General features: G+C 44.6%; 1 protein-coding gene across 4 annotated transcripts in view; it reads left to right on the top strand.

Moving 5' to 3' along the window:
* The window catches only part of NCK2 (NCK adaptor protein 2), a 147,946-nt gene that overhangs the window by 92,834 nt on the left and 29,242 nt on the right, over positions 1–25,870 (top strand). For 2 of the 4 annotated variants that reach the window (XM_029937075.1, XM_029937076.1), the window contains one exon: positions 13,958–14,199. In XM_029937075.1, coding sequence (XP_029792935.1) covers positions 13,974–14,199 — 226 coding nt within the window. In that variant the 5' untranslated portion in view covers positions 13,958–13,973. Of the gene's footprint in view, positions 1–429; positions 807–13,957; positions 14,200–25,870 lie in introns of those variants that run through there. The other 2 variants (XM_029937078.1, XM_029937077.1) reach the window with 2 other exon arrangements.

Below are 25,870 nucleotides of genomic sequence, written 5' to 3'. Positions count from 1 at the left end.
GGAAAATGCTCAGAGAGTGCTGGTTACTGTGTTACTCTTAAGACCACCATGTGGATTCTGACTCTGGGGCAGGAGATCTACAGGAGGAGCCTGGCCTATGTTGTGATGCCAGGAAATAAGGATGTACTCAGAACACACGCACTCATACACACACACACAAACTCACAATGATGGTGGAATGTCAAAGGAACACAGAAGCCAACTGAAAGAGTGCCCAACAGCCCAAGTTAGAACAATTGGAACAACAAAATAAGAAATACTGGACTATAGCCCAAGGTATAAAACAAATATCTAGAAGTTTACACTGATAGAAATACATGAATAAATTTTAAAACCAGGAAAGAGAGACAGACCTGCCGTGTGGGTACCAGATAACTGTGGAGATGCTCTCCCTCAGGGAGGTGGAGCACAGACTCCCACCCTTGGGTGGACTGTGCTTAGAGGTGTCCTTCCAGAGAGCCCTGCATGGAGAAGCAGCAGAATGACTCAGAAGTGGGAAAACCTGATAGATAACACCTCAGCCGGCCATCGCCATCAACATCAACAGTGATGAGTCCGTGGCTAGCATCTGTCCTTGATACCGTGGGATGAAAATGGCACTTCCCCTCTCTCTTCTTCCTCCTCAAATTCATAATACCACTCTGATGAGGAGAGACTGGACATATCCCAGCTGAGGACATTCTACAAAAGACCAGAGTGTATCCCTCAAAACTGGAAAGGTCATCAAGATGACCAAGTCTGAGAAACTGTCGCAGCCAAGAGGAGCCTGAGGAGACATGAAGACTGGATGTGATGCAGTCTTACAGGTGGGATTGTGGGTTTTAAAAAAGGACGTTACGTAAAAGCCAAGGATGTCTGCATAAAATATGAACTCTAGATAATAATGCATCAGTATGGGGGGCGCCTGGGTGGCTCAGTCGGTTAAGTGTCCGGCTTCGGCTCAGGTCCTGATCTCACGGTTCGTGGGTTCGAGCCCTGCGTCAGGCTCTGTGCTGACAGCTCAGAGCCTGGATCCTGCTTCCGATTTTGTATCTCCCTCTCTCTGATCCCCTCCCTCCACTTATACTCTGTGTGTCTTTCTCTCTAAAATAAACACTAAAAAAAAAAATGCATCAGCATTGGTTCATTAATTGTCCAAATGTACCATTCTGAGGTAAGATGTTAATACTAGGGGAAACAAACTATTCTAAAAAATGGAAAATAAAAATAATTTTTCTATTTCAAAAAATCAGGCACAGATGATAAAAATTCTTACTTTCTCCTTCTGCGTTCTTAAATGGCAGGAAAGACTTCCTTAAAAGAATGATACATTTGGAATAAATATCTACATCCATCTTTAGAAAAGCATTTGTAGGAGTATCTGTGTAGTGAGTAAACCCAGAGTAGCCAGGTTCTCCTTCATGTCCTGGGTCCCTGACGTGGGCCCGGCTCTGTCCTGAGCATGATGGGTGAAGGTCCCCATCCCCAAGGCTAGGTACAGAGGGGCTTTCTGTAACTTTTCCCCCCATTAAATAGGAAAATTGGGAACATGGAATACTGAGGAATGTGGGCATAAACCGTATATGTCTGAAGTCCTAAAATGATTTGGGCAGCTTAACTACATTTGGACATTGTGAGACCTTGATAATATGAGTGTTTTTAAAATCACTGTGCTTCTTGTTTCCCTCTTGTGTGGTTTTAGAAGTAGGCAGAAGATTGTGAATAACAAGGCAGTAAGGAAGGTCAGGCATTGATTAGTGTAGCTGAATTCATTAGTAAGAACTAAGGAAACTCCTGGCGTCTACATTATGATATATTCATGAAATAGATATTTAAGTTATAACAGTTACAGTTACTTTTGTGGGAAGAAAAATAGCAAAGCCCAATAAACCCCTAACAATGGTGACCGATGTCTGTCTGTCTACTTTAGGAGCAGTGGGTGTGCATTGTCTGAAAACACTTCATAGTCTTCGTGGCGTTGGGGGTCAAGTTTCACCAAAGGGATCAGGGTCCGTATTCATAGATGTGCATTTTCTTCTTTTTTAAATTTCAGCTTTATTGAGGTATAACTGGCAATAAAATGGGAGGATATTTAAAGTGTACATCATGGTGATTTCATTTACCGTATAAGTTGTGAAAGAGTCCTCCCCACCTAGATGTTAATTAAAACATCCATCACCTCACATATTTAGTTCTTTTTTTTGGTGCGAACATTTAAGTTCTCTCTGAGCCAATTTCAGTTATGCAACGCAGTGTTGCCAACTGTAGTCATTGCGCTACATGGGAGATGCCAGACCTCATCAGCTCACAGCCATAAAAGCGTATATCCTTCTTACCTAAACCTCCCATTTCTCCCACCTTCCTGGCCATTGGCAACCACTTTCTGGCTCTGCTTCTACAAGTTTACTTTTTGGGGGTTGGGGCTATTTTTCCATTCCTCTCCTTTGTCTCATGACCCCGTTACTGTGATATCTTCCAGGTCGGTGTAAGGCTGTCGGTTCCAAGTCCATGTGCTTTACAATTAATGTTGTATCATGAATTTGGCTTGTTACACTGACAGTGAGTCTACAAAATGATGGTACTCGGGCTAAATTAACGCTCATAACCTTCTCCACGTGCCGAATGTCTAAGACACGCATGAAGAAACTGACAGAGGTTAGCAAAGGTTAGCAAAATGGATACTCTCAGGGCCTGAGTGGTAAATTATGTATAAAAAGAGTGTAAAAAAATCTCAGATTCTGTTGAAGCAACAGAACTCCCAATTCTATTTCTTTCGTCAAATTTTCTAGGCACTAATGAATCGTATTGACTTATTAGTCTAGTCCTTGGAATTCTGGTTGTGTTAGACATTTCATGTAGTAAAATTAGTTGCTTGGTGCCGAACTTCTCTAAACTCACATTTTAAGATATTTTTGTTAATATGGCTCAATTTGGGAGATTATCTGATCCTGGTAGTAAGGATAAATTAGCAGTATTCACTTATAAAGAACAAAAAGATGGGGATGGGGTATAGCAGAAAACCTGAGATTATAATATTATAAAGTATAAAACTTTCTTTTTCTTGAGAACTGCCATCCACTAATGAGTGCTATTCAGGATCCAATAAAAAGAAAGCTTGCTTAAGAAATTATGTGTGCCTCACACCCAATATGATGGCTGCTATCAAAAAACCAAAATAACAAGCATTGGTGAGGATGTGGAGAAATTGAAACCCTTGTGCACTGCTGGTGGGAATGTAAAATGGTGTAGCCGTTATGGCATGACCTCATCCACTTTTGGGTATATACCCCAAAGAATTAAAAGCAGAGTCTCTAAGGAATAGTCTCACATTCACAACAGTGTTATTCATAATAATCCAGAGGTAGAAGTAACCCATATATCCATCAGTGGATAGATGGATAAACAAAATGTGATATAAAACATATGATGAAATATTTTTCAGGCTTATAAAGGAAGGAAATTCTGACACCTGCTACAGTGTAGAGGAACCTTGAGGACTTTATACTGAGTGAAATAAGCCAGACACAAAAGGACAAACACTGTATGATTCCACTTACATGAGGTCCCTTAGAGTCGTCACAGTGATAGTACTAGAAGGTGGAGTGCTGGTTGCCAGGGGAGCGGGGTAGGAAATTAGTGCATATGGATACCTGGTTGCATTCTGAGAAGATGAAAAAGTTCTGGAGATAAAGGCTGAACAACAACATAAACATATTTAATGCCACTGACCTGTACACTTAAAATTAGTAGAAATGGTTAAATTTTTTTATATGTGTTTTACCACAGTTTAAAGAAGTCATGTGGGATATTGTGTGCCCGAGCTTCTACTAAGACTATAATCGGTCTTTAAAAAAGTGATAAATGCCGCTCCGGGTCCTGAGGCGAGGTCCACTGGGCAGGTGGGAGTGCGGGTGTGCCACAGAGCTGGTTGCCGAAAGTAGCGACCAAGGAGCAAGAGCCCTGGAACCCGCAGTGCGAAGTGCTTGCTTGCAGAGCTCCAGGGATCAGAAAGGGGGCGGGAGCACCCGGCAGGAGCAGGCAGCAGGGGTGAGAAGAAGCCAGTGACCCTCCATCTTGGGTGTTGAGGTATCTCTTTTCACTGGTTCCCTACAATAAACACGAACAAATACTTTATGTTTTGGAAATAACTTGGCTACACTTACTTGTCTATGAACTGTATTATAAGTTTTATGGATGCATGAACATTCTCTCTAGGCTGAATACAAGCAGATACCATTCCAGTTGGCCACAGTGGGAGCCTGGGTGCACCTAAGATCTGTTAGGATCTCCTTGTAAAACTTCCAGAATAGGATTGATGGTGCTATGGCATCCCACTTTGATGACACTACCTTAGAGTGCTGGTCTGTTGTTATTTTAAATTACCTATTTTTCAGTAGCTCTGTCATAATCTAGGGCACCATATTTTTGAATCCCTGTAAACAAGTGACGAATCAAGTCTGTTGAGTGTTGTGATTTGGCATCACCTGATGTAAGGGGAGCAAGAACGTCTAACGTTTGTCCAGCATGGACCAGGTAATGGACACTTCCTGTGGATTGTTTGACTTCAGCCCCACGGAAGCTCTGACCCCATTTACAAACACAGCCATGGAGGTCAGAGAAGTTAGTCAATGTCCCCTCAGGTCACCTGCCTGCTTGGTGCTGAAACTGGATTTGAAACCCAGCCTTCCCCAACTGAGAGAACAATCACAAAGGAAACCCCCATTATACAAAGATGTAGAGACTTGACCAGCTTTGACTGTCATGCAACACAGTTAAAAAACAAATCCTAAAAACGACTCTCTCCAAAATAACCCACGGAGCAAAGGCCACTGGGCTCTTAGTACCTCGGAAGCCTGTGCCCTGTCCCGTTCAGCCACACTGAGCAGGAGCAGGGGCAGGGAGGTGGCTGTCTGCTCAGGGTGACAGCAGTGTGTACCCACGGGTCTGCTCCTGCACCATGGGAAGAGCTGAAGTCTAAAACTGTGTGTTTTGGAATCGGGAAACTTCCCTTGCCCTGGCCTAGTCTTCCTGTACCCCTCCTCCAGTAGGAGATTGAAAAGCCAAGTAGGCCTTCCCAGACCGCACCTGAGGACTGGGAACTACTGTCTCTTCTCTCTCTATCTCAGCATTCTCCTGACTGGTTCATCAAAAAGAAATAGAAATTCGGGTCTTGTGTATTGGCATCCACCTTGCCCTAGGGATTTCTTTCTTCACCCCTGCTGCAAAATTCTACCAGGGAGCCCTCCCAGGTCATAGAAGATCATGGATATAAAGCTCGGGCTGTGTGAGGAGACCATTATAGGCGCTTGGAATCCCCACACAGGCCCTTTATAGCTTTGTGGATTTGGACAGGCTATTTAATTATGCCCCGGGTTTATCATTCCTTAACTATATCTGTAGACAACTTCTGTTACCGAAGGTTGCCACAACATTGATGCTAGCCCGTCTACAACAGTGTCTGCGTGTATGAGGTGAATGTCATTGCTCAGGTACACCCGTGCCCCCTTCAGCCCCTCTGTTGGCAGCCTGTACTGGCACCTCTCCATCTCTGTGGAAAAAAGGCATGATGAACCTAGCACTATTGTTTATTTCCTCTTTTACATGGAGTGTATTTCTGTGCCTTAGGGAAGTAGTAAGACCTTGACTTTTGTCACGGCTTAATTAACTTACTGAGAGTTGGAACGGCCATTGGATCCCATATTGTGGCCTACTTAAAGTTGAAGTGTATTAGCTGTAATTAGTGATCCTGCTTGTAAAAAGCAACCAACTGGTCTTTCTTTCCCCCCAGAGGATACCACAGGTTTCTGCCAACTCCTGTCAAATTAGTGGGCATCTGGCAAGTCTTATTTACAGCACAATTTGAAACTTTAATAAGGAAGTTGTAAGGTATTTCAGTGGTTTCTGGGACTGCTTCTTTGCATAGAGCTCCTTAATATGAATGTCCTGTTTGCCAGTACACAGCAAGGGGGGAAGACATTATAGTAAATGAGGGAATACATAGAAGGTTTTGCCTTTTGGGAATGACCTTAGCATAATTATTCACTGCATGGGTTTTCCTTTTTTTTTTTCTTAGAAATTTGTTTGTTTGTTTATAGAGAGAGATGGCCACAAGCTCAGTGGTTTAAGACAACCCAAATGTATCCTCTTAACAATTCTGGAGGTCAGAAGTCTGATACCCAGGCTCCCAGGGCTAAAATCAGGGTTTCAGTGGGCTGCGTTCCTTCTGGAGGCTTTAGGGGGGGGTACTGTTCTTGCTTTTCCCCCGTTTTCTAGAGGTGTCCTCATCCCTTGGCTTGCAGTTCCTTCCTGTCTTCAAATGAACCACATTTCTGACTCCTCTTCCTCCTTCTGCTGATAAGAACTTTTGCGATTACATTGGGCCCACCTGGATAATCCAGCGTAATCTCTGCCTCCAAAAATGAGCTGATGAGCAATCTTAGTTACCCTCTGCCGTGCAATCTAATACATTCACAGTTTGCAGGCATTTTGGATGCAGATACTTTGGAGGGGGGCACTGTTATCCTCCTTCCCTCATCAGACAAAAGCCTATATTTGAGTGAGTTTCTATACTCATTGGTTGACTGCATAGAAGGAATGAAATATTACAAAGGAAAAAAAATCATTGAGAACCACAGTGAAGTAGATTATTTTATTCGAGTAATAATTCAGACTATATGTTGAAAATCAAGGTTGGGAAGGCAATAACTTTTTCATATAGTCTTCTTTTCCTCAAAATTACTCTCTAAACCAATTATTTGCTCACAGACACATCTGTTTTGATATGTCTATATCTGCATGAGCAGAGTATTTTTTCTGAAACTCCAAGTTAATATTCTGAGGCTAAAAAGTTATACCTTTTTAGTGTCTCTACTTACCTGTCTACACATTTTGACAAGTTCAAGAAATCCTGTTCCATCCATGTAAGGTTTATATTGCAGAGTGGGACTGGCAGTTTCTAAGAGCTCTGGGACCCTGGTCTTTTCTGCAGTGGGTTACATTGCTTGCTTGGTAGAAGGGTAAATGAAGCAAGTGTCTATTAACCTTGACTCATCAGTCTGCCTTATCCTCGAGCTTCCCATCAAACCAGGTGGCTAAAGCCTAAATGGCCATGGTCACATGATGCTGTCTCCCAGCTGGTCCATACGCAAACACGTCAACTCAGATGGTGTGATTCAGAAAGTGAAGCAAAGCTGTCCAATCAGTGACCTGGAGGAGAGGCCTGGACAGCGATACTGCCTTAGATGGGGAGGTCAGGGGAGGTGTCTCTGAGAAGGAGTCACTAGCGCCTAGGGCTTAAATCACCGTAGAACAGACACCTGGGCCTGTCTTGCTCAGCAGGGAACCCTGGTGCTTGAGAAGACTACCTGCTACGTAGTAAGTGCTTAGTAATCCTGCCTGAATGAAGGGAGGGGTCACTATAGAACCCTCCTTGCCTTTGTACAGTGTGCTGCAATATACAGAGGGTTTTAATTAGGACTGTAATTCTTACTCTTTTTTTGAAGGGTAATTGACATACAGTGTTATGTTAGTTTCAGGGATACAATATACTGATTTGACAGTTGTGTACATTACTTACCCAGTGCTCACCACCATCTGTCACCCTAAACCAGTCTTAGAATTTTATTGACTCTATTTTTATGCTATACTGACCCCTGACTTGTTTATTTAAGAATTGAAAGCTTGTACTGCTTAATCCCCTTAATCTGTTTTGTCCATTTCCCTACTGACCTCCCCTCTGGCAGTCACCAATTTAATCTCCGTATCCCGGAGTCTGCTATTTTGTTTGCTTGTATTGTTTTATAGATTCCACATACACATGAAACCATATGGGATTTGTCTTTCCCTGACTTGTTTCACTTAACATAATACCCTCTAGAGCCCTGCATGTTGTCACACGTGGCAAGATCTTAGTCTTTTTTATGGCTGAGTAGTATTCTATTGCATATAAATACGTCTTCCTTATCCTGTAGCTCCTGTTCTGGAGTCTTTTTTAAAAAATGTTTATTTTGTGAAAGAGAGAGAGAGAGAGAGAGAGAGAGAGAGAGAGAGAGAGAGAGAGAGAGAGAATGCATGCGTGTGAGTACACAGGGGAGGGGCAGAGGGAGGGAGAGAAAATCCCAAGCAGGCTCTGCACTGTCAGCACAGAGTCTGATGCCGAGCTCAGTCTCAAACCATGAGATCATGACGTGAGCCAAAATCAAGGGTCGGTCGCGTGACCAGCTGAGCCACCAGGCATCCCATGAGCGTTTCGTGTGCTGGGCCATGTGCTTAGGGCTTTCTTCAAGAGCTCCAGAGTGAGGTGCTGTCATTGTCCCACGGCCCTACAAGAGGCAGCTAGGCTGACATGGCTAACAGGACTCCGGTCCGTGTCTGTCTGACCCCAAACCTCACCCTCTTCAACACTGTATTATCATGCTTCTCGTGAGTATCATGCTTCTTGTGAGGCTGGGCAAATATTGTTATTCCCATTTTACAGAATAGGCTCGAGTCTAAGGTAGACCTACCCATGGTTCAGCCAAGCTTGGAATCCTAGACCCTTGACTCACGTGTTCCACTTGCCATTATGACTGAGTGGTGCAGCATGGTCCCGGAAACCTCTGTGGGTACAGCTATGGTGATTTTGGGGTGTTGTAGGAACAGGCGCTATTATGAGTAGTACGTAACCCAAGCCATAACCCAGCAAGATGCAGTTAACAGGATCATTTTTAAAAAGAAAATAGGATCTTAGAATAGGATTGACATTATTTTAGGAATTAGTGAAAACTTTTGAGCCAAGAAAGTTTTTATAGCTCTTCTAGGTCCTTTTTTTTTTTTTTTTAAATCTTCTCCCACCTAAAACTTGAAAAAGCAGTTTCCCATTTGTTAGAATCTCTGAGGGTTTCTTTTATTCAGTATGACATGAAGTTCTTGCTAAGCTCTATTCTAGAACGGCCACCTGACATTGAAGACAGGATCTGGCTGTATAATAGCAAGTCTGTGGCTCTTCTTTCTGTTGGTGGGACCTACATGATAACTTAATTAGCTGTAGATTTTCTTGAACTGTCTAAGCTGGAGTGATAAATATGCTTTATTCTTTGGATCTGACCTCTGTGGTTCTTAGACTAAATCAAAATACCATCTCTGACTTAACATTCAGCAGTCAGTGTACTTTTTCAGACTTTCTTCTGTTAAGCCTTTTCCATATTAGAAAATTAAATCAGCGTGTATGTCTCATTTTATTATGGAATGATCTTGATTTAGCTACATCTCTTCCTATTCCAATATATCCTACGTGCTGTAGCAACTTACTCTTAACTGAAACTAACATGCTTCTGAGAAAAAGGGGTGGATGGAATCTGTTTTTCTGGGATACAAGATGGTGTGTGGAATGCGAGAAGGGTACTGAACTTGACATAAAAATGGCTTAAAAAAAAGAAAAACAGAACTCCAAAAGAACACCTGTGTACTGTTGATGGGAATACAAATGGGTACAGCCACCATGGAAAGCTGCATGGAGTTTCCTCAAAAAGTTAAAAATAGGGGCCTCTGGTTGGCTTAGTCGGTCACAGTCTGTGGGTTCAAACCCTTCATCAGGCTCTGTGTTCACAGCTAGCTCAGAGCCTGGAGCCTGCTTCCAGATTCTGTGTCTCCTCTCTCTGCCCCTCCCCTGCTTGTGCTCTGTCTCACTCTATCTCTCAGAAATAAAATAAATGTTAAAAAAAGAAAAACATTTTTTTAAAGTTAAAAATAGAACTTCCCTATGATCCAGCAGTCACATGACTGGGTAGTTACCCAAAGAGTACAAAAATACTAAATCATAGGGATACATGCACCCCTTGCATTGATAGCATCATTACTTACAATAGCTAAACTGTGGAAGCAGCCCAAGTGTCATCGACTGATGACGAGATAAAGAAGAAGTGGTGAGTGGTGTGTGTATGGTGGTGTATATACCTACATACCAGGGACTGTTACTCAGCCATAAAAAAGAATGAGATCTTGCCATTTGCAATGACATGGATGAGGCTAGAGAGTATTATGCTAAGGGAAATAAGTCTGAGAAGGACAAACAAATACCATATGGTTTCACAAAATAAGCAAAGAGAAGAAAGAGAAACCAAGGAACAGACTCCTAACTCCAGAGAAGAAACAGATGGTTACCAGAGGGGATGTGGGTGGGACAGTGCGTAAAACAGGTGACGGGGATGAAAAAGTGCACTTGTGATGACCACTGGGGGATGGGAGTGTTGAGTTGCTACATTGTACACCTGAAACTAATATAACACTATGTGTTAACTGGCTGGAATTAAAAGCTTAAAAAAGACATCCAGAAATACATATTATTTTATTTTTAAATGACTTTTTGGAGTCATTGATGTTCTTACTTCCTCTACTTAATAATGCACTCCTACCCTCTGGTTCCTACTTATACCTTTCAGGCCTGGAGAGCCCCCTCTGATTCCACTGACCCCCCAAATCCACCCATCTTCCAAGACTGAAATCAGTCTCCTTTTCCTTTTCCCTACCTCCCAGTTACCTGTCCTTTCTCTCAGCTGCTGCCATGTACCTGGTTCAGCATCACCTCCTTCCATGCCCCTGCCTTTACTTCCTTTTTGGGTGGGTGCTTTTCTTTTTATTGAGACTGCTGTTGATTGGTTGACATGCAGAAGCCCTGGAGTGAGGCGGTTGTTGATTGGTGGAGTCCATTGGGGTGAAGTGGATGTGAGTGGCTGGCCCTCCAAAGCACTAGGGTAAAGCTCCTGTTGATTGGCAGACTTCACTCGAGTGAGGCAGTTATGATTGGCTGACCTTGTGAAGTTTTTATATTGATACAAGCTGGCCTGAATCAATTAGAATAGGTTTGAAACCAATCAATTGAATAGGTTCCTTGCTATGATCAAGGAACAAACCAGTCATTTTCTAGGTGCTAAGGGAGCTTTTTATTTTCACCAGACATGGAATCCTAGATTTCCTGGGTTAGATTAAGCCTATCAGAATACAGACTGTCCATTAAGACCCTCACCCAGCCACCCACACCAGAAGTGAGCACAGACTTGGGAGTCATCCAACAGACCTGGACTCAAATCCTGATTGTGTAAGTCAGCACATGACTTAATCCCTATGATCATTTGTTTCTTAAAGAATGAAAACCCCTCCCTGAAAGGTGGGGCTTCTGGAGATTGAACAAATTGACGTGTGTCACGTATCCTCAAACCCTCAGAGTTCCCATTACAACCCACAGACCTAATGACCCAAGGAAAGCATCCTGAGGGGGTGTTTTGTGATTTAGTTCTCTCTTACTTGGTTTTTCCCTTCTAAGGCCTGTCAGAAAGAGTAACTGTAAAAAGCTGATGCTCAGACCTCACTCCTCACGATTCTGGTATCGTTGATCTGTGGTAGAGCCCGGGCACTGTGTGTGTCTGAGCTTCCACATGATATTCAGTGTGCCTAGAACCATACCTTGCCCAACCAGCTCCTTACTCAGCCGCTCTTCATACAGTGAAATCACACAGGAAATTAATAGTTGGCTTTGATTGGTCTTATGTGATGGGCTGGTCTTGTTAAACACTCTTTTGAAAACTGTATAACTAAGAAACCTGATATTCAAATGAAATATTCCCTGAGCCTCATTCCTATCACTGCTCTCATTATTATTAAGAAAAGAAAAACTGCCTTTATGATTTTGAAAATTCTAACCCTGACAGGTCAGGAGAGAGAGAGAGAGAGAGAGAGAGAGAGAGAGAGAGAGAGAGAGAGAGAGACACGTAGTATGGATGGGAGAATTTCCAATAGTGAATAACAATATGGTCTACAGTTTGGAATTGAACATTGTATAAACTTGGAGGTTGCATATATTATGCATAAGGCATATTATACATATTTAATAAATATTTCCTCCTTCCGGAAAGGATTGTTATCTCTAAATTTGGAAGTTAATTCAAGAAACAGGAGAATATGTTTTATTTATAAGTTTCTTTAGCATCTAGAAAAAGTGTAATGTTATTTTAAAATGGTATTCATACTTCTATGGAGTCAAGTGTGTTGGTTCCTATTGTAATCCCGAAGTCATCCCTATAAAATAATGAGAAGTTTCCTCTGTCAGAGAGGAGGATGGTTTTAGTTAAGACTCTTTCCATTATTCCCTCCTTCCAGCTTTTTAGGAAACCTTGTCAGGTGAAGGACTGACTATCAAATTGTTCTGCTGGACAAAATACTGGGCCATCTTGTGCCTAAAAAGTCTGGAGCTGCTAAAACCGTTGATAACTGTTGATATTCATTTTAGTGATATGCCTTTGCTATACATTACTTCCAGAACTGACTTAACTAGATGTATAATATGCCATTATTTATTTCTTGTTGTTTTAATCAGCTTTTTATTTGGGGATGACTTTGTTTATGGTTCACTCTTGGTGTTGCACATTTTATGGGTCTTGACAAATGTATAGTGATGTAGCCACTATTAAAGTGTCCTACAGAGTAGTTTCACTACTTTAAAAATCAAATGCTCCACTTATTCTTCCCACCCTTCTCCCTCACCCATTTGGGCTCAATTCTAAAGATAAGAAGAGAAAGTGGGAGTTTAGAGCTGAGGAGGAAGGTAGGTGGTAGATGAGTGCACAGTGACTGAGAGGAAACACCGGAGATAAAGGAGGGTTTCTGACTAGGCTGACCTGGTAGGGTTCTTCCTGAAGGCAGGCAAGGCAGTCTGTCGAGATTTGTTGGGGTTTACCTGGGTGAGGGTGGAGGATTCTGGCTAAACCAGCTTAGCAGGATTCTTGTTAAAATTGGGTCGTGTGGGGACAAACACGGAAGTACAGATATCTTACACGAGGCCTACCTAGCGTGGGAAGAGGATTCAGAGGAGCCTGACTAAGGTTTGGTCAAGGAGAAAGCCTTTGTGAGATTGAGACAATGGATGGCCTTTTGTTTTTTGTGTGTTTATTTATTATTTATTTTTGAGAGTGAGCAGGGGAGGGCCAGAGAGGGAAAGAGAGAATCCCAGGCAGGCTCTGCGCCGTCAGTGCAGAGCCCTACGAACCATGAGATCGTGACCTGAGCCGAAATTAAGAGTCAGATGCTCAACTGACTGAGCCACCCGGCCATGCCGACCGTAGATGGCCTTTATAGAGTGGCTTCTTTACCAAGAACATGCATTTAAGGTTCCTCCACGCCTTTTCCTGGCTTAATAGCTCATTTCTTTTCATCACTGAGTACGGTTCCATTACCTGGATATACCACAGTTTATTCATTCACCTCCTGAAGGACATCTTGATCACTTCCAAATTTTGCCAATTATGAGTGAAGCTGCTAGAAACACCCACCTGTGTGTGGGTTTCAAGAATAGTTTTATTTGTTTAGAAAGGTTGCAAAGATAGTACAGAGCATCCCCATATGCCCTTTACTCCATTTCCCGTAGCGTTAGCACTTCACACAACCATGGTATGTTTGTCAAAACTAAGACATGAACATTGGTATGTTACTATTGACTAGACTTTATTCAGATTTCACCATCATTTCCACCATTTTCTTTTTTGTGTTTCCGGAGCCAGTCCAGGATGCCGCATTGATTTCAGTTTTAATTTATAAGAACAGTTTGGGTGCGTGTGTTCATTAAGTATGTTCATAAAATTCAGCGTATCTTGAGAAAGTGGATGTAAACATATTATCTACGAGGAGCCGCTGTTACTTAATCAAGTGAACACACTTAATTATGGCATTGTTATTTAGAATTTTTTGAAAGTTTGTTTTTGCTTTTGGCAGCGCATGCAGATTTCCCAATGCACAAAATCAGGGGTTGTTTTATTAGGGTGGCTGTTTCTGAGCAAAATACCAAAGCCTGTTGAAAGAAGGTCATTTTAAGGCTATTTGAAGACCCACGAGGAGACCAGTTGCGAAGTTGTAATAAAAGCTGTCAGTGCGTAATTTCTCAAGTTGATGCGCAGGACAGAGTGTGTTTGGTTGGTTCTCTAATGAGCATCTCCAAATGTTTTGCTGGCAGAAGGACTCCATGAAAGATGACAGAGGAAGTTATTGTGATAGCAAAGTGGGACTACACTGCCCAACAGGACCAGGAGCTGGATATCAAGAAAAACGAGCGTCTGTGGCTGCTGGATGACTCCAAGACGTGGTGGCGTGTGAGGAACGCGGCCAACAGGACCGGCTACGTGCCGTCCAACTACGTGGAGAGGAAGAACAGTCTGAAGAAGGGCTCCCTCGTGAAGAACCTGAAGGACACGCTAGGTGAGTGTGCCCATGCGGTAGGACCCACATCATAGCTGAACTACTTCCCAGATGGGGGACAATGAAACCTTGTGCTTTTGGAGAGGACAGTGTCCATCTTTTTAGTTCATCTGCTTTGTTTTGTTTTGTTTTGTTTTGTTTTAAAAAAAAAAAGTCTTTTAAAGTTGATGTCTTTCTAGTTGTCTTTTTCTTTTAAAATCATGTTTTTATTCATTTTTGAGAGAGAGAAGGGGGGGATGGGTGGGGGAGGGGCAGAAAGAGAGAGCAGGAGACACAGAATCCAAACAGGCTCCGAGCTCTAGGCTGTCAGCAACGAGCCTGACGTGGGGCTTGAACTCATGAACCACAAGATCACGGCCTGAGCCGAAGTCGGTCGCTCAACCGACTGAGCCACTTTAGTGCCCCTAAATTGTCTGTTTTTTAAATCTCTGCTAATATAGAGATCAAGATGAAGTAATAACATGTTTGTCATTTCCTGGAGATTTGAGAGTCTAGAGTCGTGTCTGTATGTTGGGGCCCCCCGCATGTGTTTCCATCTCCAGACATCACTATTCTAGAGGTTTTTGAAATGGAATTTCCACCCCCAAAAGTGTCCACGCTCTGCCCGGGTCATCCCATCAGGTCTTTTCTCTCTACACAGTCCTGCCCATGCGGCCTTCGCAGCCTTCGTGTGTAGAGTGGGAAGGAACAGAGAGCACTTTGAACCGGGTGAGGTTTTCTCCCCCTCCACTGGGTTGATGATGTTTCATAGAAACCACAGTCCTGGTAGCATTTGCTAGCATGGCCGTGGGTGAGCACCCATGCGATGTCCAAGGTCATCTGCCGTCACTGAGGTGGGGACCGTGGGGAGCTCAGCCTGGTTGGCTTGGCACCTGGTTTTCTCTACACATGCCCAGTATCCCAATGTGGGACACCTTGAGTCACCTGAAGTTAAGGGTGTCCCCTCTCACCCTTGCGTGCATATCTGAAGTTCTTGGAGTAGTTGCTCCTTCAGAAGTAACAGTGAGAGCCTTGCTGCAGAACAATGAGTTGAGCTGCCATTTACTAAATCTAGCGTTGCCTCCTTCTAGGAGTATAATGTGGGTCATACCGAAGACTACTGGCTAAAGAGTTTGCTGTGAAATAAGCCAGTATTATCGCCCATGTTGCATATACTTGAGTGTTTTCTTTCTACTTCTAACCAGAGGGTTTGTTTCATGTAGGGTGGGAGGGAAGCAGGTGGGAAACTGGGAGGAGGGTTATACACCGAATGTACTGGGTGTCACAAAATATTCATCTTAAATTTCATGTAATCTTGAAAAGTCTCCTGAGTCTCTTTTCAGACCCATTTAAAGCCTTCATTTGTTGGGTAATGTTTTTGTGTTAGGGCTTAAGTTATTTCCGTGATTTGGAAAGAGAAATGAGATACAGGCTTGACTGAGTATGAATCACACCAGCTCTTATAGATTTTGAGCCTGATGTAGAAATTTCTTTTTGCAGGAGCAGTTTGATTCTTTTTCAACTAACCTGATACCCCTTTAATTTTTTTTTTCCAAGCAAGTCACTTGAAAGGAACATTGTGGTCCTATATAAGTAACCCTTAATTACCTATGGTAGAAATGCAGTTAGCATGAGTAGATAAATCCTGAGCCTAATTTTACTTATTTTTTTTTTCCAATTTCAGCCTCTCCCTCACCCAGGTACCTTTTTTTGGGAGATGCTAAACATCATTGACTTGTTTTGGTTTCTTTCTTATCCATTTTTTAAAAATATATTCTCGATATCGTAGTGAAGAATGAAGTATGCAGAAACTGAAGGAGATGCTCAGAAGGGGCCATAAGACCAAGCAAGCACTGTGAACTCTCCAGAAGTTCCCTTGCATACCTTGTCATTTTTATATCTCCTTCTCTCGGTAGAAGGAGAAAAGCCAGAGGCTCAAGCTGAAACCCTCAGCCAGATGTCTCCTCTCTTCGCCAGCTGCAGCCCGCCTCGTGTGTCGGGGGACCCCAGGCCCTCACACAGCGGCCCCCACTGTGCTGGGGGCCGGGTACTGGGTCTGCCCCGCCCCTGCCAGATGGCCGCCCTGCTCTGCCAGAATGCTTCTACCTCAACAGTCAGCCAATTCCATTTTTGGAGAACACAGATTGCTCGAAAGCTCTTCCTTAAATAGAATCAAAGTTTGCTTTTCTTTAACTTTTTCCCCTTGGCTCTGTTGTGCCCTTGAGAGCTGCCTGGGTGACGTCCCCCTCCTGAGTTGACGGCCTGCCACCAGGCCTCAGCCACAGCGCGGGCTCGCGTCCGCTTGGCAGCGTTGGGGCTTGGCATATTACACATTGTAAAAACACAAGTAAAATTATGCTTTCAGCATCCGTATCTGTGGAGAAATGCCCCCCTTGCTTCTGTGCATCTTTCTGGTTTGTGTTCACCATCCCCCCACCCCGCCAAGCCTTGCCCCTGCTGCCCAGAGACGGAGACTGTGGTGTTCCAGCGTGAGCTTTCCATTGCCCGCTTGCGCAGTATCAGAGGGAAGGGGGGCACCCCTGCTGAGAAATCACCACATGGAGTGACTTCTCGGTTCCCCACAGCTGGGCTCAGCACGGCACTGTCAACCAGGAAGGTCAGAAAACATCCCACCAAGTGCTTATGGCTCCCTGTTTAAATTGTCACCAGCATGCTGTCACAGTTACGGTATGATACTAGTCGATTATGCAGCTGGCCGAATTTCTCTGCATTGTCTGTTAAAAGGAGTGAAAATAACGTTGAAAAGGACCCTGCATGTGTTGACCTTCTAGTAGCTACTCCTGGGGTCAGCCACATTTGTCATCTTTCCTGCTTTGGAAATCCACCTGATTCCTAAATCCAGAGTACTATTTCCTTGGCAGGTGCCTCGTTTGGAATAAAATTGCACTGGACTTTCCCAGCAAAGTCACAGTGTTACAGACGTGCACACACGTCTCTGATTGCAGAGAGATGGAACTCTCTAGAGCCCTCTTCTGCTTTCTTATACTTCCTTGCTGTGTTGAGGTCAGCGGGGAATTCAGTTTAATCACATGCACGACTTGGTTAGAGTAACTTCTAGAAAGCAGTACCTCTGACAAAAAGATCTCTGTTGGGAAAGGATTAACATTCTTTCTTTTCCTTTCATAATTTATAATCAAATAAAACAATATGAGCTCTTATTTGCACATGAGCAAGACGTTTATATACTGGGTCTCCTCTCGTATTTAACTTTTCCACAGATGACAAGGGGCAATTGTTAAGAACCCTTTGTGCTGGCAGAGCCCAGTTGATATTTTGAAGGGCTCAGACTGTGCAGCCCTTTGCTCAGCCGTGAGGAGCATTCCTGGTCTATAGTCTGGCCTTGACATTGCAGCCTGACTTATTAAATCATGCGGGTTAGGTGTTTTAAAGCACTGTGCTAAATCTTTTGAGATGGGGAAGCTGCTTCCAGGGAGGGATTTTTCAAAGATTTTCCTGCAGACTACTGAAGAACGGTTTTTGTTACCACTTTGTGACAGCAGCTGGGACCCAACAAAGACCTAAAGGTTAGCACTGTTCTCCGTGGTTCACGTAATTCTGTGTGCTGACTTGGATTACCCAGAACCATACGGTTCCCTTTATAACCTGTTAGTAACCTTCTCAGGAGGGTTTGTTCCAAGGCACACGTGTCCATTGCTAACCACCTCTCTAGGTATCTGGAGCCAGAGGTGACCCACCCTTTGCTCCTTTATAGCATTTGTCCCAAATTCGACCACACCTAAGGCCATTTAGCAGTCTGCTAGTGATTAACACCCGGACTCCCACCTCAGATTCCAAGCTAGGCTGTGGGAACAGAGAGAAACTCCCCAGTGCTAGTTAGCTATTAAATAGCCCTTGTACCCTTTTGAGCTAATGCTTTCAGATGCAGAGGGGGTGGTTCCGAAGGGTGAAATCCACTAGGCTCTTAGAGGTATAGCCATTCTAGGACTGACTATGGGGTAACTAAGTGACTTCCCCAGGAACACACTACTAGTGCCAGTGTGGGATAGAGATGGGACTTGACCTCAGACTTGAGGGTTTTTTTTTCTATACCAAGTTGAATATACGGACTTAGCAGGTGGGCATTTGATAAGATTCTGTTGCAGAGACAGGCAGACTGTTAGAGGAGATTTTATTGATACTAAGTCCTTTATTTTAGAGATGAAAAACTTACTAGCAAAACTTGAGCTGGGTCAGGGAGTTAGGCAGTAATAATGTATTGATGTTAATTTCCTAATTTGATGGTTATATTGTGGTTGTGGTGAATTTCCTTATTTGTAGAAATACACAGTGTGTATTTGAGTGTTAGAACATCGTGTAGGTAGTGATGTGGCTCTCAGATGGCTCTGGGAAAAATCATATTTTTATGCTGTTGTGACTTTACATAAAACAGACAGACATGAGTGCTTGAGGGACCACCCCAAGGCTCTAAAGTTGGCTTGTAGCAGAGGAAGGGGGTAGAGCCCCCCCTCCCAACCCACCCCTTGGGGATCTGCAGTGCCTTAAATTTGAGATCAGACTTTCAGAGATCGGAGTATTGCTGAGCACCTACTGACATTGGGCTAAAAACAACGAGAATAACACTGGACGCAAACATATCCTACCAATTCTTCATAGGAATGGTTTCCCACAGTACTTAATTCAAAACCTTCTGTAATTATCCAGAGTTCTCTCCTTATCACTTGCTTGCAAGTGAGGAAAATCCCTGCTGCTTGTTGGATCAGCCCAGATTGTTTTCAGCCAGTTCAATGTATGTTTGTTAAAATGGAAATTGGGAGAGTGATGGTCAGAAGTGATCTGGGCTCACTGTTCTGTGATTGTGTGGAATATGAGGGAATTTTTGTTTAGACACCGCAAGACTGTGGATCTTTGCTTATAAATGTTCTCAATAGGCCTGAGCCAGGAAAGTTGGTCAGTTAAAAATGAAAGGTGAGTAACAAATGGCACAGCCTATTTGTGGGTACAGAGTCTGAGTCTAGGCTGTCCCTTTCCTTGCTCTGTCCCTGAGAAATCCCTTCTGAGCCACTTTATTTCCTGCTGAATGACCTTTGGAAACAATAACCAAGGGCTTTGAAATGGGATGCAAACATTATGTAGAGATCAGCGTGGTGTAATAGGGTATGTATGGATCAGAAGTGGGGGCCTAGCCAGATGTCATTTCATCTGGTGGGATATGAAGAAAGGATAAGGTTGAGTCCCTGACTTTCTGAAGTTTGTCATACCTGGGAAATGTCGCAGTCCTTATTTGAGCAGTGACACTGTCTTTGCCTGTCCCCTTGGAAACTGGGCTCTACCCTACCCTTCAGGAAGCAGTGTGCAGAGTGGCTAGGAGAGAGACTCCCCACCACGTTCAGGTCCAGTCTTTACCAAACCATTGAACACACAGAACCTGAACTGCATCATCTGTAAAATGGGATAAGTGACTACTTGTTTCAGTTGTTGAGAATGGAATGAAGTCATTCAGTAAAGAGTACCCAGGCAGAGCGGACACTTGGAAGAGGAGGCGTGGCTTTGGCTGAGAAAGGGAGAACATAAGTCAAGATTTGGAGGCTGGAAGCCAAGTTGTGTTGGAGGATATTAAGGGGTTAGTTGGACTGGGGTAAGGGAGAGTGCGGGGGTGTCCTGAGGGGTCAGGGAGTCCCACACTGCAGGCCCTGAACTCCAGGCCTAGGGCCATTTGAAAAGGGAACCCCCAAGAGTTTCCCAATGGTGGACAAAGATGACCGTCATGGTGTGCAGGAGGCATCCTGGTCTGGGTCCTCAGAAAGGGACTGGAGAGGGCCTGTCTGTCTGCAGGTGGCTGGCGATGAGGCCCCAGAGCAACCCAGAGGTGATGTCGGAAGTCCTGAGCTCAGCAGTGGAGAGGGATTTCTCCAGAAACCCCCAGGACTCTGTTGACTGGGTATGGAACAGCTAGAGGACTTAAGGATTAATCACAGATGATTCCAGGGTTCTGAGCCTCAGTGAATGTGCAGTAGAGAATTCAGGAAGTAGGATCAGAGAAACAAAGCCATGAGGATAAGACCTGTTTGAATTTGAGGCAATGGCAGGACATTCATGGAAATGTCTGGTATGATGCTCGAGGCATGAATGTCAACTTCAGGAGACACAAAATTCAGATATGTGTTATAACGTTCATCCTCTTTTTAAGTGAATTTTAGTTTGGGGCTTCCAAATACTTATTTTTATCTAGGATCTGCAGTGGAGACCTGACATTTCTAAAGGTGTTAGGGACCTCAGCAGGCTTTCAGTGTGTATGTTGTCCTGAGGACTGGTCTCAGGCCTCCGGTCCCCTTTGCAGAGCGGTCACCACAGCCCTGCTCTGGCGAGAGAGCCCATGGGAGGCCCTGTGATACGCGCCCAGGGCCTGCAGGCTCCCTGAGCCAACATTCCCCATGCTCCTGACATTCCCACAAGGAAATGTCACCCCACACTCCGCAGCCAAACCAAAAGCTAATGCTGCAGAGAAATTGAGACCAGGACCCCAAAATGGATTCTGCGCACGTGTTTCCAGGGAGTAGACAGTAGTAACCATCTCTCTCTGAGTGCCGCATTGTGCGAGGTACCGTGCTAGCTGCCTACGCGCACTTCTGTTTTCATCTTCACGAAAACTCGAAGAGGAATGTGCTGCTATCCTCATTTCCCATGTGAAAACGTGGACGCTGGGAACTTATGTGACGTGCCCAGGAACACGCAGTGGGTGGTTGGTATTCAAACCATGTCTCTCTGACTTCAACCTGTGTTACTGTTGATGAGCTGCTCGAATTGGGGATTCAGATCGGGCAGGCGTAGGAGGAGACACATACACCTGCTGCCGTGGAGAGCAATGAAGTCCAGCCCTCTTCGGCCCCCACCTGCACAGCTGTTTTGGTTTCCTCCCACGCTTGTTCGGGCCCCTGAGCTTCAATTTCTTCCTGACCCCAAAGCAGTCGCTTAGTAATTCTGCCCAGTTCCTTCATGTTGAGGTGAGCAAGAGCCATTAATTAAAATGATTTAGAGGCAGAATGTCACGGGAACATGTCTCCTGTTCTGTAAATTGATTTTTATTTCGGGAGCACTTAGGCCAGCAGCAAGCATGTACCGTCACCACGCGCATGTGTTTCAGCCATCTCTGCCATTCACCGTTCCTTTGTGTGACACAGGTCTCTGCAGACAGTATTCCGCAGCCTTGTAATCTCTGAGATGCCTGTACTTTATAAACCGTCAGTGACCACAGCATACTTATTTTAACAAGTCTGGAAAATAGGGAAAGATTCAAATCACCCATGGTCTCCCCACCCAGAACTCATCCCCGTGTCTATAATCATCTGTGTCTGTTTTTGCAGTGTTTATACATGTATATAATCAAAATCATGTCGTGTAGATGACTTCTCACTTTTATTAATACTCCCTGTCACATTGCCATTGGTCGAGAAAAGATCAGGCTCTTTCTCCAAGGTGGCTGGTCCCAGCACATGCCAGAAAGGAGACTGGCCCGGTGAGTTTTGGCGTATCCTTTGACTTGCCCCTGGTCAGGGTGCTCACTGAATTCTGTATATTCTGTCAACTGTGTAAGAGGAGGAGCTGATGCTTTACGGTGCCTCTGTCCTAAAAGTAGTTGGTTTTCCTGAGTTGAAGGTTCTTCAAAAATAAGAAAATTGTTGTTAATCTTCCTGGAAGCCACTTAAACATGATTCTGAAGCTGGGTCACTCTCTGAGGAGCCAGTTCTTGACTTCAAAAATGTGCAAAGTGAAACCATCCTCCATGCAGTTTGTATGTAATACATGTGAATGTTAAGGTAACTCCTTTTGATTTTTGTAAAATCCCATATAGTTAACATACAGTAACTTGGGGTATACAACATAGTGATTGAAAACGTCCATGCGTCCCTCGGTGCTCATCGTGACAAGTACTGTCCTTAATCCCCATCACCAGTTAACTCCTTTTGATTTTGAACATTTGACTCCTCCAGCCAGTTATCTTCTTGGCACTGTAAAATACAGGGAGTCCAGTTAACACATCAGGTTTATCTTTCTGGTCCCTCTTGTATAATCTACCATTGTTAGGAACATGAATCACATAAAATGAATGTCTCCTAATCTGGAATTCTTTAGGATTCTGTCCTGTGAGCTCATTCCCGATAGAACTGACCTGCCAAATGCATCGCCCACATAATATGGAAACTTCCACGGCGATTGTGGTGCCAGCCACCCAAAATAAATTTGGATTTGTTTTTGTATATCAGAAGCGTCCAAGTATTTAGAAGCAAAAATGTAAAACAACTCACAACAGATTAGTGGGAGGATAATTAGAGACTAGACAGATTGTTAAAAAGAATGCTAACAAGAGAAAAGCCAGGAGAGGCAACAGGAAGTGAGGAGGGGTCTGTGCCCTGGGAAAACCAGGAGAAGCAGGCATGCGGTTACGAAGTGCGAGAGAGCCATGCTGCTCTGTCCACTGAGGCCAAGTGTTTCCCAGTTTGCTTCCCAGACATCGGGATCCTGTTTGCTTCTTAGTAAAATCATCATTTTCTGTTTCTGTTTTCTAAAGAACAGAGAAAACACCCTTTCCTGACTAAAGAGTTATGTATGTGGGAGCCTTAGTTTTAGAACAGAGAAACATGAACTAAAAATGCCTAGGGATTAAAGTAAAATCTTCTAAGCATGCTTCTAACTGCATTTCCCCATATGGCACGCTCTCTTTTTTAGACCCTATCCATATGTCTCAAATGTTCCTTCTACTCCCGTTTTTTGGGTCTGTCCCCCAGGGGTAGACACGGGTGCAGGGGGGATATTTGTTTACTGGCAGGTGCTGCAGTGTTTGACGCTGAGCCCCTCACATGGCCACCTCCTTGCAGTGCCTCCTGCTGTCCCTGCTTAGGCTCTCCCTTGACCCACACTATGCTGGGGCCTGGTTGACGGGCTGCAGCCAGTTTCAGGCCGGCGTGATGTCCCTTGCACATCAGCCTGCGTTTACTCAAGTCTCATCCTGAACTCGGTCCCCAGGAACAGCTCCTGTCTTCATGCTTCCCCCACCCTGCTGAGAACTCAAGAGTGTCTTCGAACAGCCCCGGTGGCCCCAGCAGCTTCGCAGCCCGGGAAGCCACCTGGAGGGCAGCTCCCTGTACATGGTTACGGTGGGGACCCTCGTGTTTCCTCGGAGCCGACCGTTCTATGGTGCCTGTGTGCAGGGGATTGCATTTGATTTTGTACTTTCAGTTTTTCAAGCAGCAGCGCAGTAGATTGACTTGGAAAATCGACGCATGGGTGTAAGTAGATCCTACATTAGCAGTAAAAGCATAGTTGTTCTCATGCTACTAACTTAACTTGGCTAAACCCACAGTGTTTAACCTAAGGTGCTAAGAAAAATGCTGAGGTGACTATTTGAATCCCTTGTTCTTCTGTGGGTTTTTTTTTTCCTTATCCTAATATGTAAAGTTAAGGTTAAAAGGGGAGTTGTTTGAGGGTTTGGGCTAACTGTAGAACTATCGAATACTGGAATCAGGCTTGAGATGACCTGGTCCGAGCTCTTCTACAAAATTCAGGTAAGTTGAGCAACTTGCCTAAGGTCGCAAGACTCGTTTGCAGCAACGCCAGGCCTCTCTCTAAGGGCCGGCGGGGCACTGTCCCTGGAAGCCAGCAACGAGCAAGGACCAGAGGCCAGGAGCCCAGGTATATGAAAGACCCCGTTCCTGGAGCACAGGCAGGCACAACCTGACGTCTGCCCTGTCCGGCTCGGCACGTGTGCTTGGGAGCAATTCTGCTCATCCTTACCCCGAAGAAGGGGCCCCTTTTTTGCCCTGTGTGAAGGCTCATTTTGCATCAGTGGAACATTTTCTTTGTGACTGATCGTGCGGGCCCTTGTGAGTTAGCTGCTCGTAGAGAGCCGAGTGACGTGTAGGGCCCGCCCCCAGGCACACTACAGACATGCGCACACCTCTTTTGAGAAGGCACCACCTGTGCCCTTCTCCACCGACTCTCCCCTGGTTGTCTACCAGGAAGGGAACCATTAGATGCCATCATAATAGCAAAAAACACAATGACAGCTTTTACGGTGTCTTGCTAAGTCTGAGACACGGCGCTCATTGCGCTTCTCAGCTCTTGGGCGCTCCTGCCCGCCACGGGGGCCACCAATACCTTTCTATTACAGATGAAGAGATTGAGGGGTAGAGAGATGCTGTAGACCCATTGCAGTCCAGAACTAGTAGGTGTGGAAGCCTGGCTTGGAATACAGTTTGAAGTACGGTTCCGCTGTCCTTGCCACCTGTGTTCCCCCACCCATGTGCTGTACCCTTGCTCATTTGCATGTATTTATCATACTTCATTTTAGTCAGCAGGTAGAGCCCCAAAAAGTTGCGTGTGTGCTGAGCTTCTGCCAGTGGGTTGACACTTTAAGTAATGTGGCAGCATGTCATAGCTGAGCCTTGCCACATCTTGTACATCCCTCTGCATATTCAAAACTGCTTGTGCTAATGGATCGGGAATATGTGTTGAGAGGTACTAAATATGTATTTTTAATTAAAAATTATAATTACAGTCTTTAAAACTTCTTTTCATTGGCATCTGTGATAAGCATTTGACTTTCACATTCGACAGAAAATCCGATACTCTAAATGATGTTTTTTCAGGAGTCTGTTCGATCATGTGATTTGCCTGCCTGCTCCTGCATAAATAGGCTTTCTTATGCCCAGGGATGGCTGTTGGGGTTCAGAGCCCGGGACACGTGGACCCGTGTATGGCAGGCCCTTTGCCCCAGCCGCTCTCTGGAGCTGGCCCCTATGATGGCTGGCCCTTAGAAGAGGGCCTATCTGGGCATAGGGATGATCAGTAGTAACTCTGTCCCTCCCTCAGCTGGCAGCCCCTCCCCAGTCCAGGCCAGTCTGCCTCAGGCATGGCAGCTTGTTCTGCTTCCAAGTAATCTGTTAGCACTCCTGGCCGGGCACCTGGGTGGCTCAGTCAGTTTAGTGTCCGACTCTTGATCTCAGTGCTGGTCATGATCTCACTGTTTGTCAATTCAAGCTCCGCATCAGGCTTGGGAGTCTGTCTCTCCTCTCTTCCCTTCCCCCTGCTTGTGTGTGCATGTGCTCTCCCAAAATAAAGAAATAAACTTTAAAAAAAAAAAAAAACCCTCCCGGCAGTATGGGTGCATATCATTGGAGAGATCAGTTGGGAAGGACTGATCAGTACATACGGAATAGTGGCAGTGAGATAGGAAGTGGAGTTTATTAAGTGAGCAACACCTACTGAATGTCAGGCTCTGAGGCTACAGAATGACGACACACAGTCTTTCTTAGGGAGATGAATGAAGCGGTGAGGCAGGCGCTGAAATCGGAGTGGCTGAGTACTACAGGGGTGGGGAGGAGTTAGGAGACATTATTTTGATGTTTATGGATTTTAGTACTGAGGAGGTTTAGGAGTCAGCCCTCACTCTGCTGTGGGGGAAAGACCCACAGGGAGTTAGTTACTCACTGACCCTGAGTCTTGCCTACAAGCCCATGGTGTTTCCTGTGGGTCATATTGCCTATGATCTGGTCATGGAGATGCAGGTTGACTAAGCTTTTGGAAACAACCTTGGTTGTCATTTTTAAAAGCTAGACTCAGAGGAAGAAAGTTTCCCAGCTAACTTTATACTTCAGCTTCCCTTGTTTCTAGCACAGCCTGGCTGTCAGAAGGATGTATTCTCCTTGTCTTGTTG

Source organism: Suricata suricatta, chromosome 4 (genome assembly GCF_006229205.1).
Source record: "Suricata suricatta isolate VVHF042 chromosome 4, meerkat_22Aug2017_6uvM2_HiC, whole genome shotgun sequence".
NCBI classification, from domain to species: Eukaryota; Metazoa; Chordata; class Mammalia; order Carnivora; family Herpestidae; genus Suricata; species Suricata suricatta.
This window is presented reverse-complemented; position numbering and strand designations above follow the sequence as displayed.